This window comes from Panicum hallii, chromosome 2 (assembly GCF_002211085.1).
Source record: "Panicum hallii strain FIL2 chromosome 2, PHallii_v3.1, whole genome shotgun sequence".
Taxonomy (NCBI): Eukaryota; Viridiplantae; Streptophyta; class Magnoliopsida; order Poales; family Poaceae; genus Panicum; species Panicum hallii.
The window spans coordinates 49703370-49726137 of record NC_038043.1 but is presented as its reverse complement, the minus strand read 5'-3'; the positions used below and the strand labels follow the sequence as shown (position 1 = coordinate 49726137).

Here is a 22768-nt window from a genome sequence, read left to right as displayed (position 1 = left end):
CTAGCAAATCTTGACATCGTTTTCTTCCTCATCCACTCCTTAATCTTGCCTTTTCTTCTCTGCTAGCAATGGCAGCTCACCCCCTATCTAGTGCCTCCACTGGATCGCTCCCAGTCTCCCACCTCTCTCCCTTGTCAACACTCGTAGAAGATTTGTCCATGCAAATCCATCTGTTTCAAGCCTTATGTCGCTGTTGTTGCCTTTTATTAGCAAGATGGCTTTTTCAGCATTGGTCATAACAAATGAATTAGACGTTTTGAATTACTTCCTTTGCAATGGACCATGACTTATATCTATTTTTACATTTTGTTTCAAGTTGTATTACTGAAAGATGTCTATAAGACATGCTTTCAATGCTGTCCGTGATTGCAAATAATAGAACATATAAAGTTATGCTTCATTATAACTCCCTATTAGAAGGAAGATCAAGAGGTAACTGCTTGTTCCTACTCTATTTTCCGATACCTTCAATTCCCATTGGCAAAGAGGAAAATGGGAAAGATAGCTAGGGATCTAACTAACCATTATAATAAGGAACTAGCTCAGCCAAAACTGAATCATACCAAGGTGATAACATATCTCTCTCACTTGGAGTACAAAAGAATTAATACATCAATATCAATGCTGATGAGATCGATTAATGTCACGAAGCTTCTAATTAAGAACCAGGTACATCAGGGTTTTAATTTAAATTAACTCATGCAGCTAATCATGATTTGTCTTCTTTAACACATATATATATATATATATATATATATATATTCACCACAAATTATTAAGGTAACCAATCGAATAACAATAGTTACTAATCAATTCATCGGTATAAGCAGCTTCTATACGGGGGCGTCCAGTAGTCCGGGCCATTGTTATCCCTGTACACTTGAGGCGTGCATGAGACGGGTACCAAGCATAGGCCTCTACTTCGCAGGTCCATCTCTGCTTCTGACTTCTCCTTCCTATCCAACCCTCCCCATGCATTGTAGTCCTGATAAAAATAGCGTGCTGATCGTTAGACCACAATTCAATAATGGGCACCTGCAAATTCAATAATAAAAGCTTTCAACATAGGAATATTCCCGTCTTAACTTGCAGCACATGTTATACATATAGTAGCTTTCTATGCCAGTATATAACAACATTTTCATCACATACTTGTAATATACCTCCCATTTTAAGGTGATTTGTCACCGAATTTTTACTACATAACTCAACAGTGGAAAAGAGTTAGGCATCTTTAGTATTGTACCTTGCTACTACTTGTCTTCATGTATGGATCACTCAGCAACTGCAACAAACACCAGGAGGAGTCGTCAGTTCAAACAAAACTCCCGAAAGGCACAATGCGATTCTTTATATCATGAAGTGATAGAGCCAAACTGCCAAAGGGGGGCCATGACCATGCATTCCATTACACAAAAGTAGCAGCACTACTAACATCCATGCTGTGCAAAATACGAGCAAAGGGCAACTTGCTGGGGTCCACTAGGAAGGGTATGAGTCGACATAGGCTTTGGAGGTAGGACACGTGTCTCCTGGTGGTTGGTCTCGTTGCATCATATCATTATTCCAGGCCCTCCCCTGATCTTAATAAGGACTGGCTTTTCCGTAACAAAATTTGGGCCTTCTTAAAAATATCCCTTTTGCAAATCAATAATGGCACTGGTCATATTATGTAGGTCATAAAAAGATTGTAACAGTCTCTCCATCACAAAAAATTGCCAATGGCTGAAAGCTTTGGCACCCTTTCTCACTGATTGAAGTCTTTAAGCAACGTATACATGCACTAAAAAGGGACGGTATCAAAAGACTTAGGCTACTGGTACAGAAAATACTTTTTCAAAAGTAAATATTCAGTGAATAATCCCTGGGAAAAAGTGAGTTAGTAGAAAGATAAATCGTGAATAATCCCTGGATTACAGAAGATAAATTTCTAAAAATAAACATTCACGATGTATCTTTCTATAACTCCCAGGGATTATTAGAATTTAGAAGTACTACTATTTGAAAAAGAAACAATAAGAGAACCAAACATGAAGTAGAGTCGAAGTTGTTACCTGCACTTGTTCATGTAGCCACTTGATGTAATTTATCGCCTCATACAGAACTGACGCCGTATCAGTCTGAGACATATACACATAATAAGAGGTTGTAACAGTGTCAATATATGGAAAACACCTCATGAAACTTACAATCCAATTACCCATGCACGCAGTACGAGAGCGTACGTATACCTTTCCAAATGGTGAAACGATCTGTTGCAGTGCAGTGATCTTGTCTCCTAACTTCACTTTTGGCACCGGCGATGCCTGTTAAAGCAAGCAACATCAACATCTCGACCAATATTATTATTAATATGATAGATTGTGAGCATCTCGCTCATTTGATAATGTGTCCTGTCCTAGTCTAGTCAGTTATTATAGTATTATAAAAACCGAGCTCCTTGCTGAATCACATACTAATTTGTAATAACTAGATTTTGTTCCAACTCTAATTGCAGTTGCTTGCATTCGAGAACAGCAAGCAATAATGCATAGAATCTGATAGCAGGATCATACATATATATCTGGATCAAGATAAGCCTAACCTCCTTGGAAAATTTTGTTTCTTGTCAAAGATATCCGTATGGAGCATCAATCTACGGATCGTCTTTTAATGGTCAAGGGAGTGGGTGGGGCGATTGATGAGAACTTGGGGATCGCGCGAGCGAGTTCCGCTCGGTCCAAAATATATGTATGTAGTAGGAATATGTACGTGTCAAATAAATGGACAACAAGACCTGCATGGTTCGTTGCATGCCTACGTGTGTACCTTGACAGACGACGTGGGCGAGGAGGCCTCATTCTTGGACTTCTTGGTGTTCCCATCCGACCCCTGCTGCTCCTCCGATCTCTTCTTCTTCCCCTCCGAGCTCCCCTTGCTGCCGCCGCCGCTACTCGTCTTCGCCTGAAGAAACACTCAGATCGATCAGCGGATTGCTCGCTCGGGAATGTCACTTGCATTATAGCTGTCGTAGTCGTTCTTACCGGCGACGAGATCTCCTGCCCTTGCTTCTTGTACTCCGCCTGCGCCTTCGGTGCCGTGGGCGCCGGCTGCTCCGGCTTTCCCAGCGGCGCTCCGCCGAAAGAAATCAGGTCCGACAGGCTCCTCGCCGCGCCGGCATCGTTGCCCCACGGCACGTCCACGGCGGGGCCGGAACCGTACATCCTGCTGCTGCTGAGACCGAGCATGGAGCTGTACCCCGCGGGCCGGAGGAACTCCTGGCCGCCGGCGCCGCTGCCCCCGCCTGCTTCCTGCAGCATCGCGCCGTGGCCGCCCATCTCGTGCTTGCAGAGGCCACCCGAGTCCAGGAACAAGCCGGCCTTGGCGCCGTGGCCCAAGGCGGCCACCGCGGCGTTATCGCATGCCGCGCCGGCGCCGGCACGGTGGCGCGCGTCGCCGAGGCACGGGTTGGGCGGCGCGATGGACCAGTTGCTCACGAGGTCGGACAGGTTCGCCGTGAGCCGCTCCGGCGCGCCGGCCGCCGCGTGGTGGTGGTGGTGCGCGACCGCGGCGCCGTAGCCGGAGCTCAGGTGCTTCTCCAGCGCGGCTGCCGTGAACTGGTGTTCCGGCCATCCGCCGCCGCCGTGGCTGCTGCCGTACTCCATCTTCTTGAGGTAGTCGCAGGCCGGCGGCTCGGCGAAGAGCTCCGGCGCGAGCGTCCTCGAGTTGAGCAGCTCGAGGAAGTTCTCGCTGTCGTCATGGGCGTCGTGCACAGCCTGCATGCTCCTCCCGACCTCGCCGCCGGCGCCCCTGAGGAGAGGGAGTGCAAAAGGTGAAACAGAAGCTGCACTGATTGCACCGAACTGCCGGAAAGTTTTTGTTCATGAACCCTTGCTTATGAGAACTAATTTAGCATTGATGATCTATCATTGTGCAATCGATTAAAGTAGACGAAAAGCTTTGCTCCAAGCGAAGCTAAGTACGTGTGGAGAATGAATGTAGTAGCCAAAGAGAGATCAACTTTGGGAATTGGATTAAAGTACTAACAAGGGGACATGGATGCTTGATATGGTTCCACTTTTTTGGTGATCCGTACCAGACAGATCTTAGTTGCTTCTTCACAAAAATAATTAGTGGCTACTTAGCTAGTTTGGCATTGTTATCTAGCTAGGTTCTACTTCTACCCAACCCTAGGTGGCAGCAACTTTAACATGCATGTCCGTCAAAGAAGAAATTCTATTCCAAGCAATCTCACTTGTTAATTATATATCTATGCTAATTCCAATAATCCCAGCGGACTTGCATATATGCAAGTCTAGCTTGTTAACACTTTGCAGCAAGAACCTAGCCAGAGGTAGCTAGGCTACAAGCAAAGAACCTTGTAGCCAAAGAATCACAATACTTATGTGGTACACATGTAGCCCCTTTCCCCGCTATATCGCGCCGTTTCGAAACCCGAAAGCCCCTTTCTCCCTTTGCTTTGGTTCCTGATCCTTGTGCTTTGTGTGATTTCTTTTCCCCTGGCCTGCCACTAGAAGCTACTACTGCACATGTACACATATACTAACTTTGCTGCACATATTCTTGCTCTGCTTTGTTCAACTTCTTCCAGTCTAGTAGCTTGCTAGCCCGGAATCAAGCGAGATTAATCGTAAAAATCGGTGTCACTAGCTCGCTAGACATGCGCAAAGATTATTCGGGAAATTAGATGCTAGAATCTAGCTAGGCAAAGCGAGGCCGCTTTGGAGGCGTTCGGACAAAGGGTAGTGGACGCATGCCATCTTTTCATCACCCTCCTCCGGATCGAATATGCAAATCTTTGTAGTATTATTGATCTCGACATGTGTTCATGGAGACATACATGCATGTATGCGAGTATAGGGGTATACGTTTGTGCGCGCGTGTCGTGTCGTGTCGTGTCGTACTCACATGAGGACTTGGTTCCAGAGGTGGCTCTCGGCGGCGGCGGCGGCGGCGGCGGCCTCGACGCCGGGGACGGAGGAGTCCATGCTGAGGCCGGAGTGGTTGGTAGTGGAGGTGTTGGTGAAGGACGTCATGGTGGCGTTGGAGGCCGATAGGTCGTCGTCGGCGCCGCCGGAGGACGTCGTCCGGCCGTGGTGCTGCGCGGGCGCCGCCGCCGGCGCCATCAGGGGCCACCGCGCTGCCGCGGGCGGGGGCGGCCAGGCGCCGTAGGCCGCCGGGTGCATATTGTCGCGCCACCAGGAGGCCGCGGCCGCGGAGGACGTGGTCGACGAGGAGGCCGACGGCGGGGGCGGCGGCGGCGAGCTGGCGACGGATGCCTCGGAGCCCTCCTGCGCCATGCACTGCATGCACGCGCGCGCGGGGCACGGCAGCTACCAGCAGCTCGTGCAGGCTATAGCTGACGAGCTGAGCTCCTCCTGCGGTAGTGGTGGGGGAGAGGTCGATCGAGGAGAGAGGTGGGAGAAAGAATTTGGCCGTGCGTGGAGTGGAGGTGATGGGAGAGGAGCAGAGCTGCTTGTGGGCTGGGAGTCTGAGGCTAGCTTTTTAAAGGAGGAATGGATGGCTACATCGCAGTGACGTCAGCCGGCCTCCCTAGCAGGGAGGGCTACTGTGGAAGAGTCCCTGTCTTGTGACTTTGGACATCTCAATCCTTTTCGACCAGGGGCTCTTTGCATTGGCTGTGTGTGTGTCACTCCCTGCTTTGTCAGTAAGTGCCTAATAAGTGGTGTTAGCTTTCTGCTAATCTTGGGCTGCCTCCTGAGATTAGTGTTCGGTTGACGGGCACATATCTGCAGTAATTAATATATTGGTTCCATATACACTAATTAAAAGCATGCAAATTTTCAGTTATACGTTAGCAGTAAGATTATTCAGTGGACGGGTCCATATTTGTGCACTGAAGCAACTGACACTCTCCATCCGAGCCATTGTTGCAATCTAAGTGGACAAGCAGAAACTCGGCTGAAAGACCGCCTGAAACCTTCGTCAGTGAAGTCAAAGGTAAAACTGAACATGCATACGATGCCTTCAGACTATCATTTGGAGCATGCATGCCCTCGATTGTTATCACTGGATTCTCTATCTCATCTCTGACCCTACCACCAAGAACTCTGTTTGGATCATAAGAATTTAACATGGATCAGTTCTCATATATGGACCAGACAGTTTTTTTCTTGTCCTGGCTAGTTGGGGCAAAAAGTGCATGACTTCTGCTTATGCCAAAGTTATTAATTCTCCTTACAAAAAAAGTACAGGATTAGTTTCCCTTTCTTCTTACTAGTTTCACCATCCAAATCAAACTCCACTGCCTCTTAGCTTGGCCTCAAACCTTTTCTTCGTTATGTTGACATTATGTCATACTTATACCAAAATGAACAAGTGCGTCGAGTATGATTGTCAACATACCCCCAAAAGAAATACATGCATTTTGTTTTGCTTAGAACCAAGATTTACCACTAATAAGAGAATAGGACCCGACAACTAATTTGTAATTAGCTATGCTTATCAATCGATTGGATAACAAATAATAGATCCATGCATGGTCTAGAATAATTGGTAGGTACCAACAAAAAGGCTCTCGCATACCAAGCTTTTCTACCATGAAAGTGATGCTCATGTAGAAAGAGGGACACAGAGATAAAGAGTGGCTAGTTTACCCTATCTCGGACAGAAATCACTGCTGATTCTGCCCTTTCTGGTGCTGTGCTACCTGTTGGCTGTTGCACATTCTTCCTCACCATCATGCCCATTACTATTGCAGGAAGCCATGCCTGCCAACCTAAGACGGTCTTTTTAACCAACCATGCCAAAATTATGCTACATGCATGCACCTGGATTTCACAGCAAAATTAGAGGACTACGTGCACCGCAATCAGAGGACACAAACAATGTTACACTACATGGCAAGTTTGGAGCCATGTTGTGTTATAGGCAAAAACAAATTCCTCTATAACTAACTGTGTGCACTAGATTAGAGTGCATGCCCAAGTTGTTCCTGAAGCCAATCATGGCCTGTGCGAGTTATCTTTTGTCCACATCAACATGTAAATAATATCTCCTTCAGCAGCTAGTCAGCATATCTATCTTTTTAGTTCCCCTTTACCTTGTCAAAACAATCGGTGGTGGTCCGCATCACCAGGCATGATAGTCATTCACATTTGGATTTATTCGGGTTACGGAAAACCCAGTTATTATTCAAAATTTGAATCTTTACCTAAATTTTGACCTCCACCTATGAGGCTCAACTCTTAGTGGAGCCTGAAAGGTGCAGTGGGAAAAAAGAAAGGCAAGCGATCGAGTTGAAGCATGCTTGTTGTAGTGGTGGCTCAAGTGGAGACTTCAACCTTAACAAGAGTTTTCAACCTTGACATCTATTGCTTGTCATCATGTTCCCCAATAATTTCAGACGCGTTTTCGAGTAAGTCTTGTAAAGCTGCCTTCCTCCTCCGCTCTCCCATTTGTTTGTGTCGCCCGCTAATATCGGCGTCAAGTGTCAACTCAGATTGTCCATGGTTGTCAAATGTTACACTAGAATATAAATTTCTCACAAGTATAAAGACCTTTTTCGGTGAAGAAAACATAAAGCACCTCATATTATTGCTAAACATTTCATATTACGGAGTTATTTCTACACAAGTTGAGTGCTTCCTTTGGATACAATTCATCCTATCTAATAAATAGTTTCTTGATTATATACTTCGCTAACTCATATGACCAGTAGCAGTCGTACTTCTTTCATGTATAGCCAATAGTCAACCTGGTGCGGTTTGCATGTGTGCACTAATAAGTTGGTGGTTGACTTATTATCGAGTTTTTGACCACCTGTCATTCCAAAATATCATATGCAATGTGTCTAGATATATTCATGGGACAGATGTGTGTACAAGATATGGTGTTGGTGTATCTTGGCAGCAAAAAAGTCTGGGTGATATGGATGTGATTTGGACTACTGAATTGAAGGGGATGTGCATGCAAGACCACAGAAGAATGTCAAAGGAGCAAACGATGCGCTCTGAAAGCGACCACAGCTGCTGCTGCAGTCAGACAGTGTGTGGGCTTGAATTCTGCGGCAAAGGAGAAATGCTTTAGATCTGACCTTATTCACTACTACCATCCAAGATTAGTCTTTACGCACACTCATCAAGTCGATCGCACTCTGCATGCTTCCAACACCAACAGCATGCGAGGCACCCAAAATATCCTATATAGAGCGAGCATATAGAAAAAGTTTGACTAAATGTGATTGACAATAGAAAAAACATGTAAGCTTTTTTTACCTTTTTGGAGATGTTTACTTCTCAAAGTCAACCTGGACTTTGAGACTTTCTTTGAAGAAATGATAAATCAATAACAAGTTCTTATATAATCTAAAGCAACAATAAATGATTTATATACTAGGGTTCCAAAATTTTTTTGTGGTGTCATCGAGGCACCAAATTACTACTAGTAGTGTTCTATCAATTTAAATTTTAATAGCTGGTATTAGAATCACCATCTAAAAATTTAGTACCAAAACAGTCTTACTTATTTGTCGTGTTAATTTTTGGGGCTGCATAACTCAGTTTGCATTGTGGGGAGTGTGGACATACACACCCACCATCTGGGTTCGAGTTCTCTTTCATTCTATTAGACGATTTTGGTGCATGCTTGCTCTTATTCACAACATCACATATTTATATTCCTCCTGTGGTGGTCCATTTTATTTTTTGTTGTTCCAATTTTCCCATTTATTGGTTCTTAGCTAGCATGAATCAGCGAACTTTTCTCTGCCATTTTTTCTTAGCGTTGGTGTCACCTCGTTGTTTGACAACATTCCCGCACTGTAAACCAACAGCAAACGGCCACATTCATTGATGCTAAAAGAGAATCTTAGCAAGCAATTAATGCGAGCACACAGAAGCACACATTAAGATACCGATCCCCCTATTTGACTTTATTGCACAATCTACATGTGTAAACTCTATATAAATCTGAAATAATTGAATATAATGTCAACACTATGAGGATCATTTTTTACTGCATAAGTACTTAGCATGCATACTTGTTTCGCAAAAAAAAAGTACATAGCATACTTAAAACCCAGATTAGAGCACCACAAACAAAATTATCTCTTATTACCTCTCGAGCAACCGTTTAGGATGAGAAGCAACACATGCATTCTTCCTGTAACCCTAAACGCCAGCAGACATTTGGGCCCCACTAAATTCTGCATTTGCACCACCTACCAGCTGGGATCAGAGAGCAGTGCTCCTGCCGTCGTCACCAGAGCTGATGAGCATGTGCTGTTGTCAAATTTGTTCCCTTGTGGTGGAGTGCATCAGTACATCGCCATCAGCCGGCCACACGCCCACACACGCGCCCGCCATGGAATTCAGAGGACCACACCACCCACATCGTCTGCCCTAGCAGCCAGCTGCTAGTGTCGAAATCACCAACCGTAGCAGCAGCGGCGGCAGCAAATCGCATGGAATCTTGTCACAGTACCTCACTGCTGGCGTAAGGCGTAGCAGCCTGCGCTGAGACCACACGTGACCGAAGGGTCTTTGCTGGATCTCAGCTAGGGTTTGTCAACCTCCCTATCAAGTGTCAGGGGCGGCATGCGCGCACGGAGAAAGAAAGTACAGCGCACTTACAACTATGGAGCCATTTGGCATGGCTTCACCTAAAACAGCTTCACTAGTGAAGCCAAAGCCGGTGAAGTGAAAAAACTGGCTTCACCTGGCTTCTATTTTATTTTAGCATGGGCTTATAAATAATTTCACGCTACGGTATCTCGATTTACGTGAAATTGGTGAAGCTGAAGCTAAAATAAACCATGCTAAATTATTCAATTTACCAAGAGCACAACAACTGCTGATCAGCACAGGACAAAGATCCAATATATACATGGAGATTATTTCTAAGAGCACGATCCATCACTAACTAGAGCGACACAAATACTATACAGTGTGACAATATCCAAAGAGTACCCTATATCGCAGGCGTTCATTTCACATCCGACGGCCTTTGGCCAGGCATATACGACGATTGCACTTTGAACATGCAGCACCTCTGATCGATCTCCAAGCTAAGCTAGGTAGGGTTTCCATGTATGCATACTCGAACCTGTATGCGTGCCAAATTAGAAGGATTGAAAGACGAGAGAGCATTTTTTTTTCATGTGGCGTTTGAGAGCGCTTTGAAGTTTGAACGAACATGCTGCCGCGGCCGACCGTGCCAACAGCTCTCGACTGGACTTGTCTGCCCGGTGGCGGGGGCACGCGCGACACCGCCGTCCTTTCACGGCGATTTTTACCGGCAGGGACGACGACGAGGACGCGCCAAAGGGTGTCGTCTGCCAGCTGGGCTGCTCCGGCCGGTCGATCTCCATGAGGTTGACACTATTATTACGTAAATATGCATGCACAATCACAGCATCATGTAGAAGTCCAAATTAATTAGTTGTTAATACCACGTCGCATCCATTCCTATCCTATCATTCCTTTGCACCCGACCGAAGGAACAAAAGAGTATTCGGGCGGCGAAAATCGGATGTGCCAAGAAGCGGGTTCCCTAAACCGGGGATTCACCGTGACAAACTGCTTTCTAAGGGATAGACCATGCCATTCACTTCATTTTCCTTTTCTGCTTGTGGACCAAATAAAAGCTAGTACTAGCTAGTGTTTGACAGCTGAGATATATAACGAAAGATCGTCTACAGAAGGAATTAAATAGCTAGTAGCAAGTTTCCCATAAACTCTTTCAGATTTTGCTCAAAACAATCCACTCAATTTTTGCATGCTGCTTCACACAAATATGGCCCTTGAATCCATCACTGTTCTCCATTGAAAAATTTCAAGGAGAAGACAGGTTAATTCCTATATGTGTCAAATTTGCCAACAAAGGCAAAGGATGTGGGACATTCTTGAGCTATAGCTAACTAACTGTAGACAGTGAACCTACAAACTAAATCGTTCACGGATGCACTTGAGTGTTAGTTGACTGGTTAACATGCTTTGTCGCTGCTGTTATAACTTTAGTGATCATGAGCTCTGTGTGAGATCTTGACTCGGATAGACCATGGGGGTTGATGCGTGCACGAGATGACTTTTTTGTTTCATTCCATCTCAAACGCATAGCGCCAAATAGTTTCTACCTTCTTCTCCCCCCACATCCAAGAACATTCCTTTTGCTCCAATCATAGCGGTTAGGCTTGCAAAGCTTATAACACTAGCAAGTAACCTCGCAGCACTAATCATCGCAGTTTTGTCAACACTCGAATTGAATAAGAATTTGCAATGAGGCCCCCCTCCTCCCAAAGGGATAGAAGATAGACTTCCATAAGTTCACTTGAATTGTTTAGTTGCTACATTATTCCCTCTCCCTTTGAATTGCAGTGTCACCTATAAGCTAGCTTTTCTCCTTCACCATTGCTAAAAGCTTGGTGTTGCTTGAGCTAGACCGGATGTGGTTGGTGGTTGTGATGGGGAGTGGTGGCTCCCCACACACCACCCCTGGTCCTGAGCCTTAGCCCCTTAGACAATCGTGTGACATCTCTCTCCACTTGAGCATGCTTTTTCAGCGTTCATCACTTTGCAAGCCTCTCCTTTTATTTTCCTTCCCTCTGCCCTCCTCCTCTCTTCTCCTCTCTACGCTGATTGCTTTCCGCCCATTGTTAACCACCGTCTCACGGCAATTAGTTCTTTGCTTCAATTATTATGAGTCCTAATCTACAACAATGCTCACCTGTCGCTATGAGGATGCACTTTGTTACATATGCATGCCTGCTTTTAGGATCATGTTTCGTTCTGCTTCCTCATCTCACATTTCAATATTAATTCATCGTATGAAAGGTTCCCTAAAGTTTTACTTGAGTGCTACCTAGAGTGGGGCTGACTCTTGCTATGTATATATGTATGTACAAATGAATCATTTAATGAGAAACCAGATCCATCGACAATAGCTATGCTATATACGTCGCCAACTTTTCCCAATTAATACCTAAGTTCTTGGGTGAAATATACATAAAACCCAATGGGTCACCTGTTTGCCTTTTTTTTTTCTCATAAAAGGAACAGATACATAGGTTTCTCCACATGGCATGTTTTTTTAAAGTAAAAACCGATTAACCTTGCATTGCCAGTGGTCATGGGAATTAAAACTCTATAGCCAAAGGGATATGAATGTACAATCAGCTTTAATTAGGTATACGAAAGACATTCCATAACCAAAAGGAATGTAGTAAGAAGGAGAGCAATCTCACTCTACAGTTTGCTTTTAGTTAAACAAATGTCGACCGATCGAGGCCCTTTACGACACAGCCTTTCGTTCTCCTTGTTTTAGTTTCCTCCAGCCCCCTTGCCCAGCACCATCCTACTTTTGTGGCATGTAAAACAAAGAACGCCAGTATAATATTGTGCCACTGGCACTACAATGCAGGGCCCTCCATTAGCACGACACTTTCGCTAACCGATAATGCGCAGCGTGCCTGGTATCACACATTCCTAGCTAACTCCAACTATGTACGGCCTGTCATGGTGACCAAAGCAAATATTTTTTAATTTCTATCCCTATTGAGGGGTCAATTCAGTGTGTCAAACTTAATGGCCTCTCTAACGTCTATGCTATCGACAGGTAGGAACCATCATATATAAGCACAATCTACTGGCTACAGTTGACTTGTGTCAACGATGATCGATTATCGAGTTTATCCGTATATGCCATGCACAGGTTAGGAGTATTAGCTAGCTAGCTAGCTACCGAAGTAACTAACCAAGTCAACCCCCACTAAGCAATACAGTGTTAATTATATGTATCCAGCTAGTTGGGTCTGTTCAATTATATTTATGTTAGCTCACGTTAGATGAGTTCTGTGCTGATAAGATTAAAAACATAGGAGTTAGAGTGCACTACCTAGCTGTTAGATAAACTATGAAAAACAGATGCAACTGACCAGGAACGAGGCAATATTGTTCTATTAAGCATATGTATATAGTTAGGCTAAAAGGAACAGAGGGTTTGTACTAGCCATAGTTAGGGTTTGCTGGATTTGATTATTAGGGGGGTTGGCCTTATAAAACGTGTTAATCTCTCAATCAGATAAAAAAAAGGCACAGCATATAATTCATTGTCAGTATCTACGTGGCTTTATTAGGTTACGCATAAGATTTTTTTTTCGTAAAACAGTTATGCATATGATTTGATTTTTTTTTACTAGATGAATCACGAGAGTTAATTGTTCGTATCTACGATTTTGCACAAACTCTTGTGTACTAGAGCTAGGTAGCTGCCTAGATAATCGTACATTGGCTATGCATCATCTCCTATAATATTACCAGACCAGTCTATGGAATTGGAATTAGTTCTCTTTACAATTGTGTCTCTTTTCTTAAAGGAACTTCGGCTACGCATGCATTGCATCAGTCACTTCTTGGGAAGAACTATATTCTATTTTTCAATCACTACAAGCCGTTCTTTCACATCAATCACCTTATAAAAGAAAAGAAATTAAATACAAGAATGCGTCCTTTGGCATGTTTAATAAAGAGAAGAAACTAAAGAGAAGAAAAAAAAATGATCTTGGCACCCTCCCTATCAACTGGCATTATCCATTCCACAAAGCCTCTGTAGTCATAACACACATCAAGGAGAAGCAATATTTTTATTCATAGCAACCACAATTAGACGACATAGAAAATACATTATATAGTTTGAGAACCAAACCCAACCTGGGTAATTTTTTAATTAAGAAGAAAATATGCACCCAAATTCAAGTTAAAGAGGACTCGGAATTGGGCGCACAATTGCATCAGTTGAGCTAGGCTCACTTCCTTAGTTTGAGCAATATACATTGGCCTCAAGACGATGATTTGCTGTATTGCTAGGATACTCCTAGATATTTATTTGTACTGTTCTATTATATCACACATAGAGATTAATTAAAGAAATGGGAACATTAATATTATTACACCAAAAAGGTATAAGAGGGTGAAGATTGATAACTTTGAGATGAAGATATGAGCTTTTATTCCTTTTTTTTCTCCTTTTGGTGTTGTCGGTAAATCACACAAGGTCAAGCTTTATCTTTGCTACAACCAATTGATATGAGTCATCATACATTTGGTTTTGAACATCTTTATGAAGAAGGCATATTTAAGGAACAATGTGTGAGCCTTCCTCTTATTGTCGTGATTAAAAATTTCAGGACCATTGGATGGAGGAAGAGTATACGCTTTTTGTAAGATTCATGGACAAAAAAGCTTTGTGCAGGTGACGCGCACATAAGCATACTTTGGCATTGCAAAAAGGAAAAACTTCCATTGGTGTAAGCTTCTGATCTCCAAAAAGACCCCCAAAACAATTAGGTCATAATTGCTACCTTTTGCTATGGTAGTTAAATACTTTTTGGATAAATCATAGCTTTTCCCTCAAAATCCAATCGCACATGGGCAAAACACAATGCAAGAAACCCTTTACCCCTACCCCATCGGGCACGAATCCAATATTTTAGAGGAAAAAACTAATGAATTAACCCCTCAACTGACCCACCACATTTGTTATTGCTCCTCAAATCAACTATACATGTCCCCAATCATTTGCAGATGATATGTTTATCTGATGTAACTACTAAACTGAAACGCATGACTCCACATATAACAAATTTTGACTCTGTCATGTACAATTGTTTTCATTATGGTTTCACTCTTAGCTTGTACTCCCTCTGTCCAAAAAACTAAGTCATTTTTGAAATTGTATGACAGGAGGTGAAATCTTGCTTACCTCTATTTATTAGCTATATTTAGCGCTAAGTGATTGCTGAATGCACACTAAATGGGGGTAAAATAACTTGTTTTTGGGACAAATTTTAAATCCTAGAGCGACTTGTTTTTTGGAGGGAGGGAGCAATGTATAATACTTGAGGTTTTTGCCCACAAGACACAAAGACATTCGCTTGATTTCTATATGCAGAAGCAACGTTTGCGATGATGGCATTCGGCGCAAGTTGCTGGTAGCCCGAAACGAGCAGTAGCGCAAACTTGATAAAGATAGGCCCTAGCGTTCCTTTCTCAAGCAAGCAGGGACAAATCGGAGATCAGACAAAAGAAGAGCAGAAGATTGGCACTTGAAAGAATGATTGACTCCAAAGCAGCGGAAAGGATGAACACGACACTCGTTTCTTCCGTCGCGTGCTCTCTTTTCCCCACTTTCCCGTTTGTGAAGAAGGAAAAACAAACAACCCCAACAAATATGTAGGAGGTGACGTTGATGGAGCCCCCTTTGTCTCCGCAACCGACAACCCAAGGAAGTCCCTCGACTGCATACGCTCGGCCCGTGTTGACCGTGCGCCGTTTCTGCTCGCTAGGCCCGACAAAGAATTTTCAGGGGCCACAGCCAAGAACACCAGATGATCGAGATCGATTCAGAGTTGCACTCACCGTGATCTGAAAAAGAGAAAAGAAGAAAGAAAATTGCTACACATGTGTTATTATCCTAATGGATCCAGCGGCAGGGGTAGGGTAATTTGGGTAAGAACTGGACGGGATCAGAGGGGGGCAGTAGGAGGAAGACGAAGAACTGGGGAAGAAGATGATGTCTCATTCAGAGATCCTGTCCGGCGGTTGCGAGTTCCAGGGATATATATATTGTTCACCCGTTACATGGGCTCTCGGCCCGTTCACACCTCCACTTGCCCACGACCGGCCCACAAAACGCCTAACTCCTTTCTTGCTCATTGGCGCCTTCTTCTTGGCTTCTTCAGAGTTTGAGCACTGCATGTCTTCAGAGTTGTTACTTCTCCTCAGCGTCTGCAAGGCCATGACAATATGTGCAGTTTTGCCGGTAACTATTCTGATTATCATTACCTTTGATGGGTCAGCATCATGCCCACCAGCATGAGAGAGGCCAGAGCAACCCTCCGGAGAGGAAGAAGAAAGAAGAAAGAAGAAATTGCCACCCGACAAGTTTAAGCTGTGCCATAGCGCTGCAAGCCAAACCGACCGCAGAATGATTCCGACCGGCTGAGCACCAGCCAGCCACCAGTGGCCTCCGGCTTGGGGCAAGGAGCAGAGGCAAGGCAACGCCCCCGTTTTGGGATGGAGTTACTTTGCTAAGCCCGTGTGGGTCTGCCACTGTCTGGTTCAACTCCACCTCCAGATTTCACTCCACGACACGATTACTGGAAACGCTAATCCAACATAGATTTCAACAAACATATATCCTGTTCACCGGAAAAGTGGAAATACAATACCAAACCGTAACAAACTCTCAAACAAAAAAAATCCGTCCATTTCGTGTCTACTGAGAAGAGCAACTGAACAACTATTGCAGATGCCATCAGTCTCCAGGTCTCACTCAGACCACACTCAGTTCTTTCGGCAAAGCAAAGCGTCGTCCATTCAGGAGGCGGAGGAGGACTAGCAGTAGAACATGGACCTCTTCAGCTCATCCTTTATCTCTGGAAGTTGCTTTAGACCACCAGCAGGAGCAGTTGCAGAGCGGGAGCCCACCGCCTTCGCCACGTCGGGACCTTGGGCAAGGTACAAGTGGGCACGTTGTGCGAGCTTGCGAGCGTAGTGAGCAGGAGGAGCTGCAATTACAAACAATCAGTGCAGAATCTCGTTAAATTTCCTTCCACACACAGGGCAAACTTGTGGTAGTAACAATTTATTTCCACTGCTTATGCAGATATATCCTTGTGCTTTTCCATCTATGCATGGATGTAGGTTATGGATTCAACAAGAATTTTTTCAGTTTTTATGAAGTATGTGACTCGAGTCTGAATGTAATTTTCACTAGATACCATGCTTAAGCAGGAAAAACATGATGCAAGTTCGTTTAAACTAAATTATCAGAAAATGCACAGAAGGATGACATACCTATCGTCGTCGCCTTAGTGGAGCTTGCATGACTGACAAGACAAAAACAGGAGTACAGAACAAATTGTCATGCACCTAAACAGCACAAACTGCAACATGGAAACTGGCTAGTAACAGCATGCTTACGTGTAGCACAGATTATTCGTGAGAGCCTGCAGTTCATCTGCTGTGAAGTTGTTGTCATCTCGCAGCACAAGGTACTGCACAGGATGGCTTGGCCCCTGCATTGCCATAATCACCCAATCTTTATTCTTTAGGATACAAAATCCTCAAGAAGACAGTTAAAGTTATCTGTGATATAAACATCTTACTTTGATCTCAGCATAGCTGCAAAGGAAGAAATCAAATTCTGCTGGGTGACAGATCTCACTATCAACCACTGTGCCTGCAATTTTTTTTCTCAGAAATATACCATCAAGATGACTGATGAAACAGGATACCAAAATAACTTCTGTGAATAAGCTCGTGGTTCTAAGTTCTAACCAGGCTCAACATTTTTCATATTAGAATTATGACGCTTATTGTTGTCGTTGGGAAACAGCATTAGGCTATGCCTCTTCTGCACTGCGATGAAGGTGATTTGTGGCTCCTCATTATTGTACAGCACTTTCCAAGCCTGAAGAAGCAATGGTTGTTACTAAATGTTCTATGAAACATGACCTTGGCAAGCATTATTTGCCCTCATATCATGCCACCTTTTCAATCTCTGGGATTTCTTTTTCAAAAACCTGCTTCAACTGGCTCCCGCTTATGCCATCCCTAGCAACCAAATACAAAACAAAGCAATCAACTGTCAATTTTCATGGGAGGATGATCAAAAGAGCAAATCACATAAAGACGAAAGATCCGAACCTGTAGAATATCAGCTGCTGGGGCTTCCTGTTGGACTCCTTTTCAAATGCATGAAGGAGCTCCCTTCAAAAGTAAAATAAATTAAAATGCAACCCTATGTGGCACCATGCATGTTTCAAATAGTTACATAGAGTGAAGGTCTTACTTGACCATGTCTTCAAGGCCACCGATCATCTCTTCACGTTGACCTTGTGCACGAACAACACCATTATACTTGTCCACCTCATGCCAGTCTTGGGATGCAACGACCTAAACAGTAAACAGAACCTCAGGAAGAATCTGTTAATTTAATGAGATCAAACTGGAGAAGGTATTATCCGTTTTCCAAACAAAAGAAAATCTTACAGAAGCAATGGAAGGAGCAGAATGATCAACAGCAGAAGGATGAGTAACATGAGCACCAAATATAATCGTCGGCTTGTTCGAAACAACCGGCAAACTCTTTTGTGCATCTTCGAATACTGAGTTCCTTCCTCCAGCCTGACAAGATGGTGAATGTATCATATCATGTTGATAAGCCAGATTTTTGAAACAATACATGAAGAAGTGAACCCGAGGTTTAATACCTTGCCATTGATCTTAATAGCAATATTTGCCAATATCTTGTTATATTTCGTGAAGACAATTGACTTTCGACAACACTGTGACATGACACCAATATCTGTCTCACAGATCTTTTTAATATTTCCTGTGGTTAGAAGTAACATCAGGCGTGACATATATGTAACAGAGGTGAAGAAACTATGTATCCTATGACAAACATTACCATATAAGCTGCCATTGTTATCTGGCAGTATAGCAAGAAGTAGGTCAATCTTCTGATCCCTCAGCTCTTTCTGCGCCTCCTGATAGCATATACGAATATCATCTTCAACTTGATCTGGACGTGCAGTGAGTACTGGGAGCTTCAAATCGGCTAACTCCTGAAATTAAAGTGAAAGCAGTAAGCTGGGAGTACTGCCTGGACAGTTTATAATGAGATAGAGTCAAAAGGGCTGATGAAGAAATATATTACCACTCCAGTAGTACGAGACATTTCAGCTAGCTTAAAGCAGAACTGCTCAACAGCATTCTTGGATAAATCTTCACAAAAATTAACGCATGCCCAGTTTCTGATCTTGGCACCATTTACTACTTTCTGAAAAGAAACCAAATGAAATATTTAAATAATGTTACAGATTAAGAATAAATATATGTTTAATCAAAATTCCATGGGAAGTTAAAGCAAAACTTTTCTTGATGTCATGACTTCAATAAAGAGCATAATAGAAAGTAAACGACACTACTGGAAAAGGTTCTTAAAATGGATCTTCATTGAAGCTCTAACATTGAGACTGGTTTAGCCGCTCATGACTTACCTTGTCTTTCATGTTCCAGTATCCATTCATTGGAGACCATGTTTTCTCAGATCCAGAATCGTGGTACTTAAGCTACAAGACAGGCAAAAAGAGAGCACATAAGACAATCGTAAACTGTTAAAATACTATATCAGAATTCTTGGAAGTAGGAGTACATTTGGAGGCGGCAGAACTCTAGCATTAACTGTACATTTGTCATCAACATCTATGCCAAATTCATTTGCACGTTTGGTGCTGTTGTACTGCTTGCTCTCAACAACCTAAGAAAGGTGAAAGTTAGGTAGAGATAACTAAAGATATGTTTGATCAGAGTTTACAGCTGACACATTATTGCACTAAGTGCAGTGAGATCACGAACCTGACAAATGGATAGCTGTTCAGGCTGGAACTGACAGGTTGACTTCATTAGAGTAGAAACCTGACTGCCATCCAGCTTCTTCTGGTAACGCTGTCTGGGAACTATCTTGCAAACCTGAATTCCAAAATGGCATTCGAAATAGCAGCAGAATATAGAAGCATAATAGATCATGTTGAAGTTGAGAAGGCCATAATTACTAACCTCTATAGGAAGATAGACTGGCTTCTGCTCGCTGCCAACATTGAGGCATGGGAGAAAATTGAACTTCAGTTTCAGATTATATTTTTCTCTGAAGTAGTCAATGACAGTCTTCGTAGCTCCACTCGGTGATTTAAAACTGATATGTTAAGGGCCCAAGTAACATTTCATTAGAAACAATGCTGATGACAAAACTTTATGGAACCATATATCTCTAAACCAGAGAGGCTAGGATATTTTGTTGAACAGAAAGGCAAAGGAGAGCAATCCTACCTCAAAACTTTAGTAGGGTTCACTGACAAGCCAGTAATTCTGTACTTACGGCGTTCACTTCCTCGGTGTGTGACTTCAATCCTCACACCCCTGACAGCCTTCAAGAGCTGCAAATTCAGAAAACAACAGCAAAGAATATACATGTGAAGTTAGACATTGCACAATGCATTTTGCATCCTGGCAGGAGAAACCGCATACCTTGGCATGCTCTGGTTTGGTCAATTTCCTATTCAGGACATCTATCTTCAGAGTCTTCTGAACGAAGTCAATTAGTAGCAGGGGTTGAATGAATACTGATGAAGACACGTCTACAATGAAAAATTTGCAGCACGTGAAACATCTGGCAAAGACACAAGATCTGAACTGCAATATTACTAGCCACATAGAACTGCAATCACAAGTTTCTCTTTCAAACATTCACTAGAAATGACAGAGTCCACTTGATTTGAACTGGAAATTATTTCCATTTCCAACGACTACATGAAATCAAATTACACAAGTACTACACTATATCTACATTTCACCTACTGGACAATTCAGCCATTAAGCATCCTATCTTTCAAGCATTCACTAGAAATCACAGGATCCACTTGATTTGAAGTAGAAATTATTTCCATTTCCAAAGACTACATGAAATCAAATTACAAAAGTACCACACTATATCTACATTTCCCCTAATCGGCCATTTAAGCATCCTATCTGTGTTTCTGATCGTAATGTGGAATACTGAAAAAGAAAATCTAAATTCAGAAGCGAAGTGAAAACTGACCTACAAGCACAGACACGCCGTTCTGCATCGGCCTGATGCTCTCATAGAGCCCCTTCCATGCCTCAGCACCCAGGGTACCATCCTTGGCACATCCTAATTTCTGCGAGAAGAACGATCGGCCAACCGCAATGTATCTGCGCATAGTCCAGATGAAGAAACATTCATACCAAATCATGAACACACTGAGATAATGGGAAACAGTGAAAGTTTGGTCAATTACTTACTCCATGTCATCGCGTTTGTTGAAGACAACATCGCGCAGCACGTTGTCGAGGACCTGCAGTGCCTGCGCGGGGATGTCCGTGGGGTAGCCAGCCAAGAGCATCCTCAGCTGCAGCAGGCTGATCCCCGCGGCATGTTTGATCACCACCTTGTACTTTCTGCCTCTCATCCTCCTGCACAATTCGTCGAGCATTTGCATCGCATCTCCGCAGCGACCGACATGGGACGAGAGAAGCAGAGTTTACGTACCTTTTGTCGACGCAAGCAGAGAGGGTGACCTCGAATTCCTTGGTGTCGAACGGCAGCGCGCCCGCGGTGAAGAGCGAGTCGCGGCCGTCGTACGCGGGGAAGCGGCCGCCGAACTCGGTGTGCTGGTTCTCGGACACCAGCTTCGACATGACCTCCCTGTACCCGCCCTTCGGCGTCGGATCCGGCGAAATAGTCACCTGCAAACGAAACGAACCGCCACACCACAAGCACGGCAACACACGGCAGTGGCGCTCGGTGAGATCAGACCAAAACCAACAACGGAGTGCGGAGGAGAGAGCGGCGGGCGCTTACGTCGTAGTGGTGCAGGCCCTCGTCGACGAAGCGGGCGAGGAAGTGGTTGGCCCTGACGACGCACGGCGTCCCCGCGGCGCCGTACCCGGGCCGCGGCGGGAACACGGGCTCGGCGCGGCGGACGCGGATGCCGAGCGCAGCGAACTCCTCGAGGAGCGGTGCGGGAGCCTTCTCCGCGTCGCTCGCCGCGAGGGTCCGCCCGGCTTGGAGCAGATCGGTGTGCTGGCTCTGGTCGGCGCGCCCGCGGTCGTCGTCGGGGTGCCCGTCGCGGTTCCCCGCCTCAGCGTCGCTCGGGTTTGCCTTGACCCGCCGCTGGCCGCCGCGGCGCCCTCCCCCGTGGTGATTGCCCGGCGCCATGGCCGCAAGTAGCAACTGCCCACGCGCGCGCCGCTGAGCGAGCACCCACGTGTTGTGTTACGCTGGGAGAGAAGAAAGGGTAGGGGAGAAAGCAAGTGGTCCACCACCGCCGTGCCCCACCGGCTTATATAGAGCTCGTGAAGGAAAAATAAACCACGGTATTTTACTGCTATACTGTGATCTTTTTCGAAATGTTTACATATGCCCCCCTCACTATTTTTATAAAACACCCTAAACAGATCGAAATTAATAATATCGATCCGGTATTTTACATATACCACCCTAAATTTTACCGCGATCCGATTTAGGGGGGTATATGTAAAATGTTGGATCGCGATTTTACAAATTACCCCCTACTTGCGAATTTGACTGTCCCCCTGCGCCCGGTGGCCGGTAACATCGACGGAGGGGAAAAGCTTGACACCGGCGGAGCGAGACGGAGCTCCCAGCATGCGGATTCCAGCCTCCAACGTTGGACGGAGTGCGCTGATGTTGCTGGCCGCCTCCGCCGAACTCGAGGAAGAGGAGGAGGAAGAAAGGGAGCGCGGCTGCGTTGCGGTGGACGACGGAGACGGAGGGCGGCGACCCGCGTCGACGAGCACTGCACGTCGGAGTGTGGTTGCCCTGCCAAAACGGATCGGGCCACAGCAGGTCGGGCGTACGGCGCAGCACGGTACTGCCGGAGCACGCCGCCATCCATTGCCTCTGACGCCGCAGACGGCGGCTGCCGAGACGCGGGCGGCGGCGCGCCACCGCCGCTGCACCGTCGCGCTGGAGATCGTGGGGTCGTCGTGAACCATCTTCGTTGTGGAACCTGACGACGCAGAGAATGCCATCCTCTTGTTTGTTCAGGCTTGCATCGGTTGTGTATGTTCCAATCCAATTAAAGTTTTCCAACCCGAAGAACACGGACGGACAGGACGCGCCTGCGATCCGCCACTGCGTACGCCGGCTAACCAATCGGAGACGAGAAGCCGTTCTGCTGACACTCTGATTGGAGTAGCAC

The 22768-nt window shown here is 44.9% G+C and overlaps 2 protein-coding genes across 3 annotated transcripts; both read right to left on the bottom strand.

The window, feature by feature from the left end:
• Positions 1 to 553: 553 nt before the first annotated feature.
• On the bottom strand, positions 554 to 5553 carry LOC112879427. Its single transcript, XM_025943674.1, has 7 exons — positions 4909 to 5553; positions 3024 to 3789; positions 2809 to 2943; positions 2232 to 2306; positions 2055 to 2120; positions 1247 to 1285; positions 554 to 985 (listed from the first exon to the last, which is right to left on the bottom strand). Exons 1-7 carry the CDS (start codon positions 5307 to 5309, stop codon positions 815 to 817), a joined length of 1653 nt encoding a protein of 550 aa, XP_025799459.1. The 5' UTR covers positions 5310 to 5553; the 3' UTR covers positions 554 to 814.
• A 10572-nt stretch (positions 5554 to 16125) lies between these two features.
• LOC112882096 (protein argonaute 18-like) lies at positions 16126 to 21841 on the bottom strand. Of its 2 annotated transcripts, XM_025947079.1 has the most exons (22): positions 21406 to 21841; positions 21094 to 21290; positions 20847 to 21017; positions 20623 to 20756; positions 20052 to 20161; positions 19854 to 19960; positions 19584 to 19719; positions 19383 to 19496; positions 19180 to 19284; positions 19025 to 19096; positions 18682 to 18804; positions 18433 to 18589; positions 18233 to 18354; positions 18012 to 18146; positions 17812 to 17915; positions 17667 to 17729; positions 17510 to 17573; positions 17298 to 17430; positions 17126 to 17199; positions 16941 to 17035; positions 16815 to 16846; positions 16126 to 16525 (listed from the first exon to the last, which is right to left on the bottom strand). In XM_025947079.1, exons 1-22 carry the CDS (start codon positions 21760 to 21762, stop codon positions 16353 to 16355), a joined length of 2778 nt encoding a protein of 925 aa, XP_025802864.1. In that variant the 5' UTR covers positions 21763 to 21841; the 3' UTR covers positions 16126 to 16352. The 2 variants fall into 2 exon arrangements, with proteins under 2 accessions (XP_025802864.1, XP_025802863.1); XM_025947078.1 differs by having other exon boundaries at positions 18233 to 18589.
• Between the last annotated feature and the right edge of the window lie 927 nt (positions 21842 to 22768).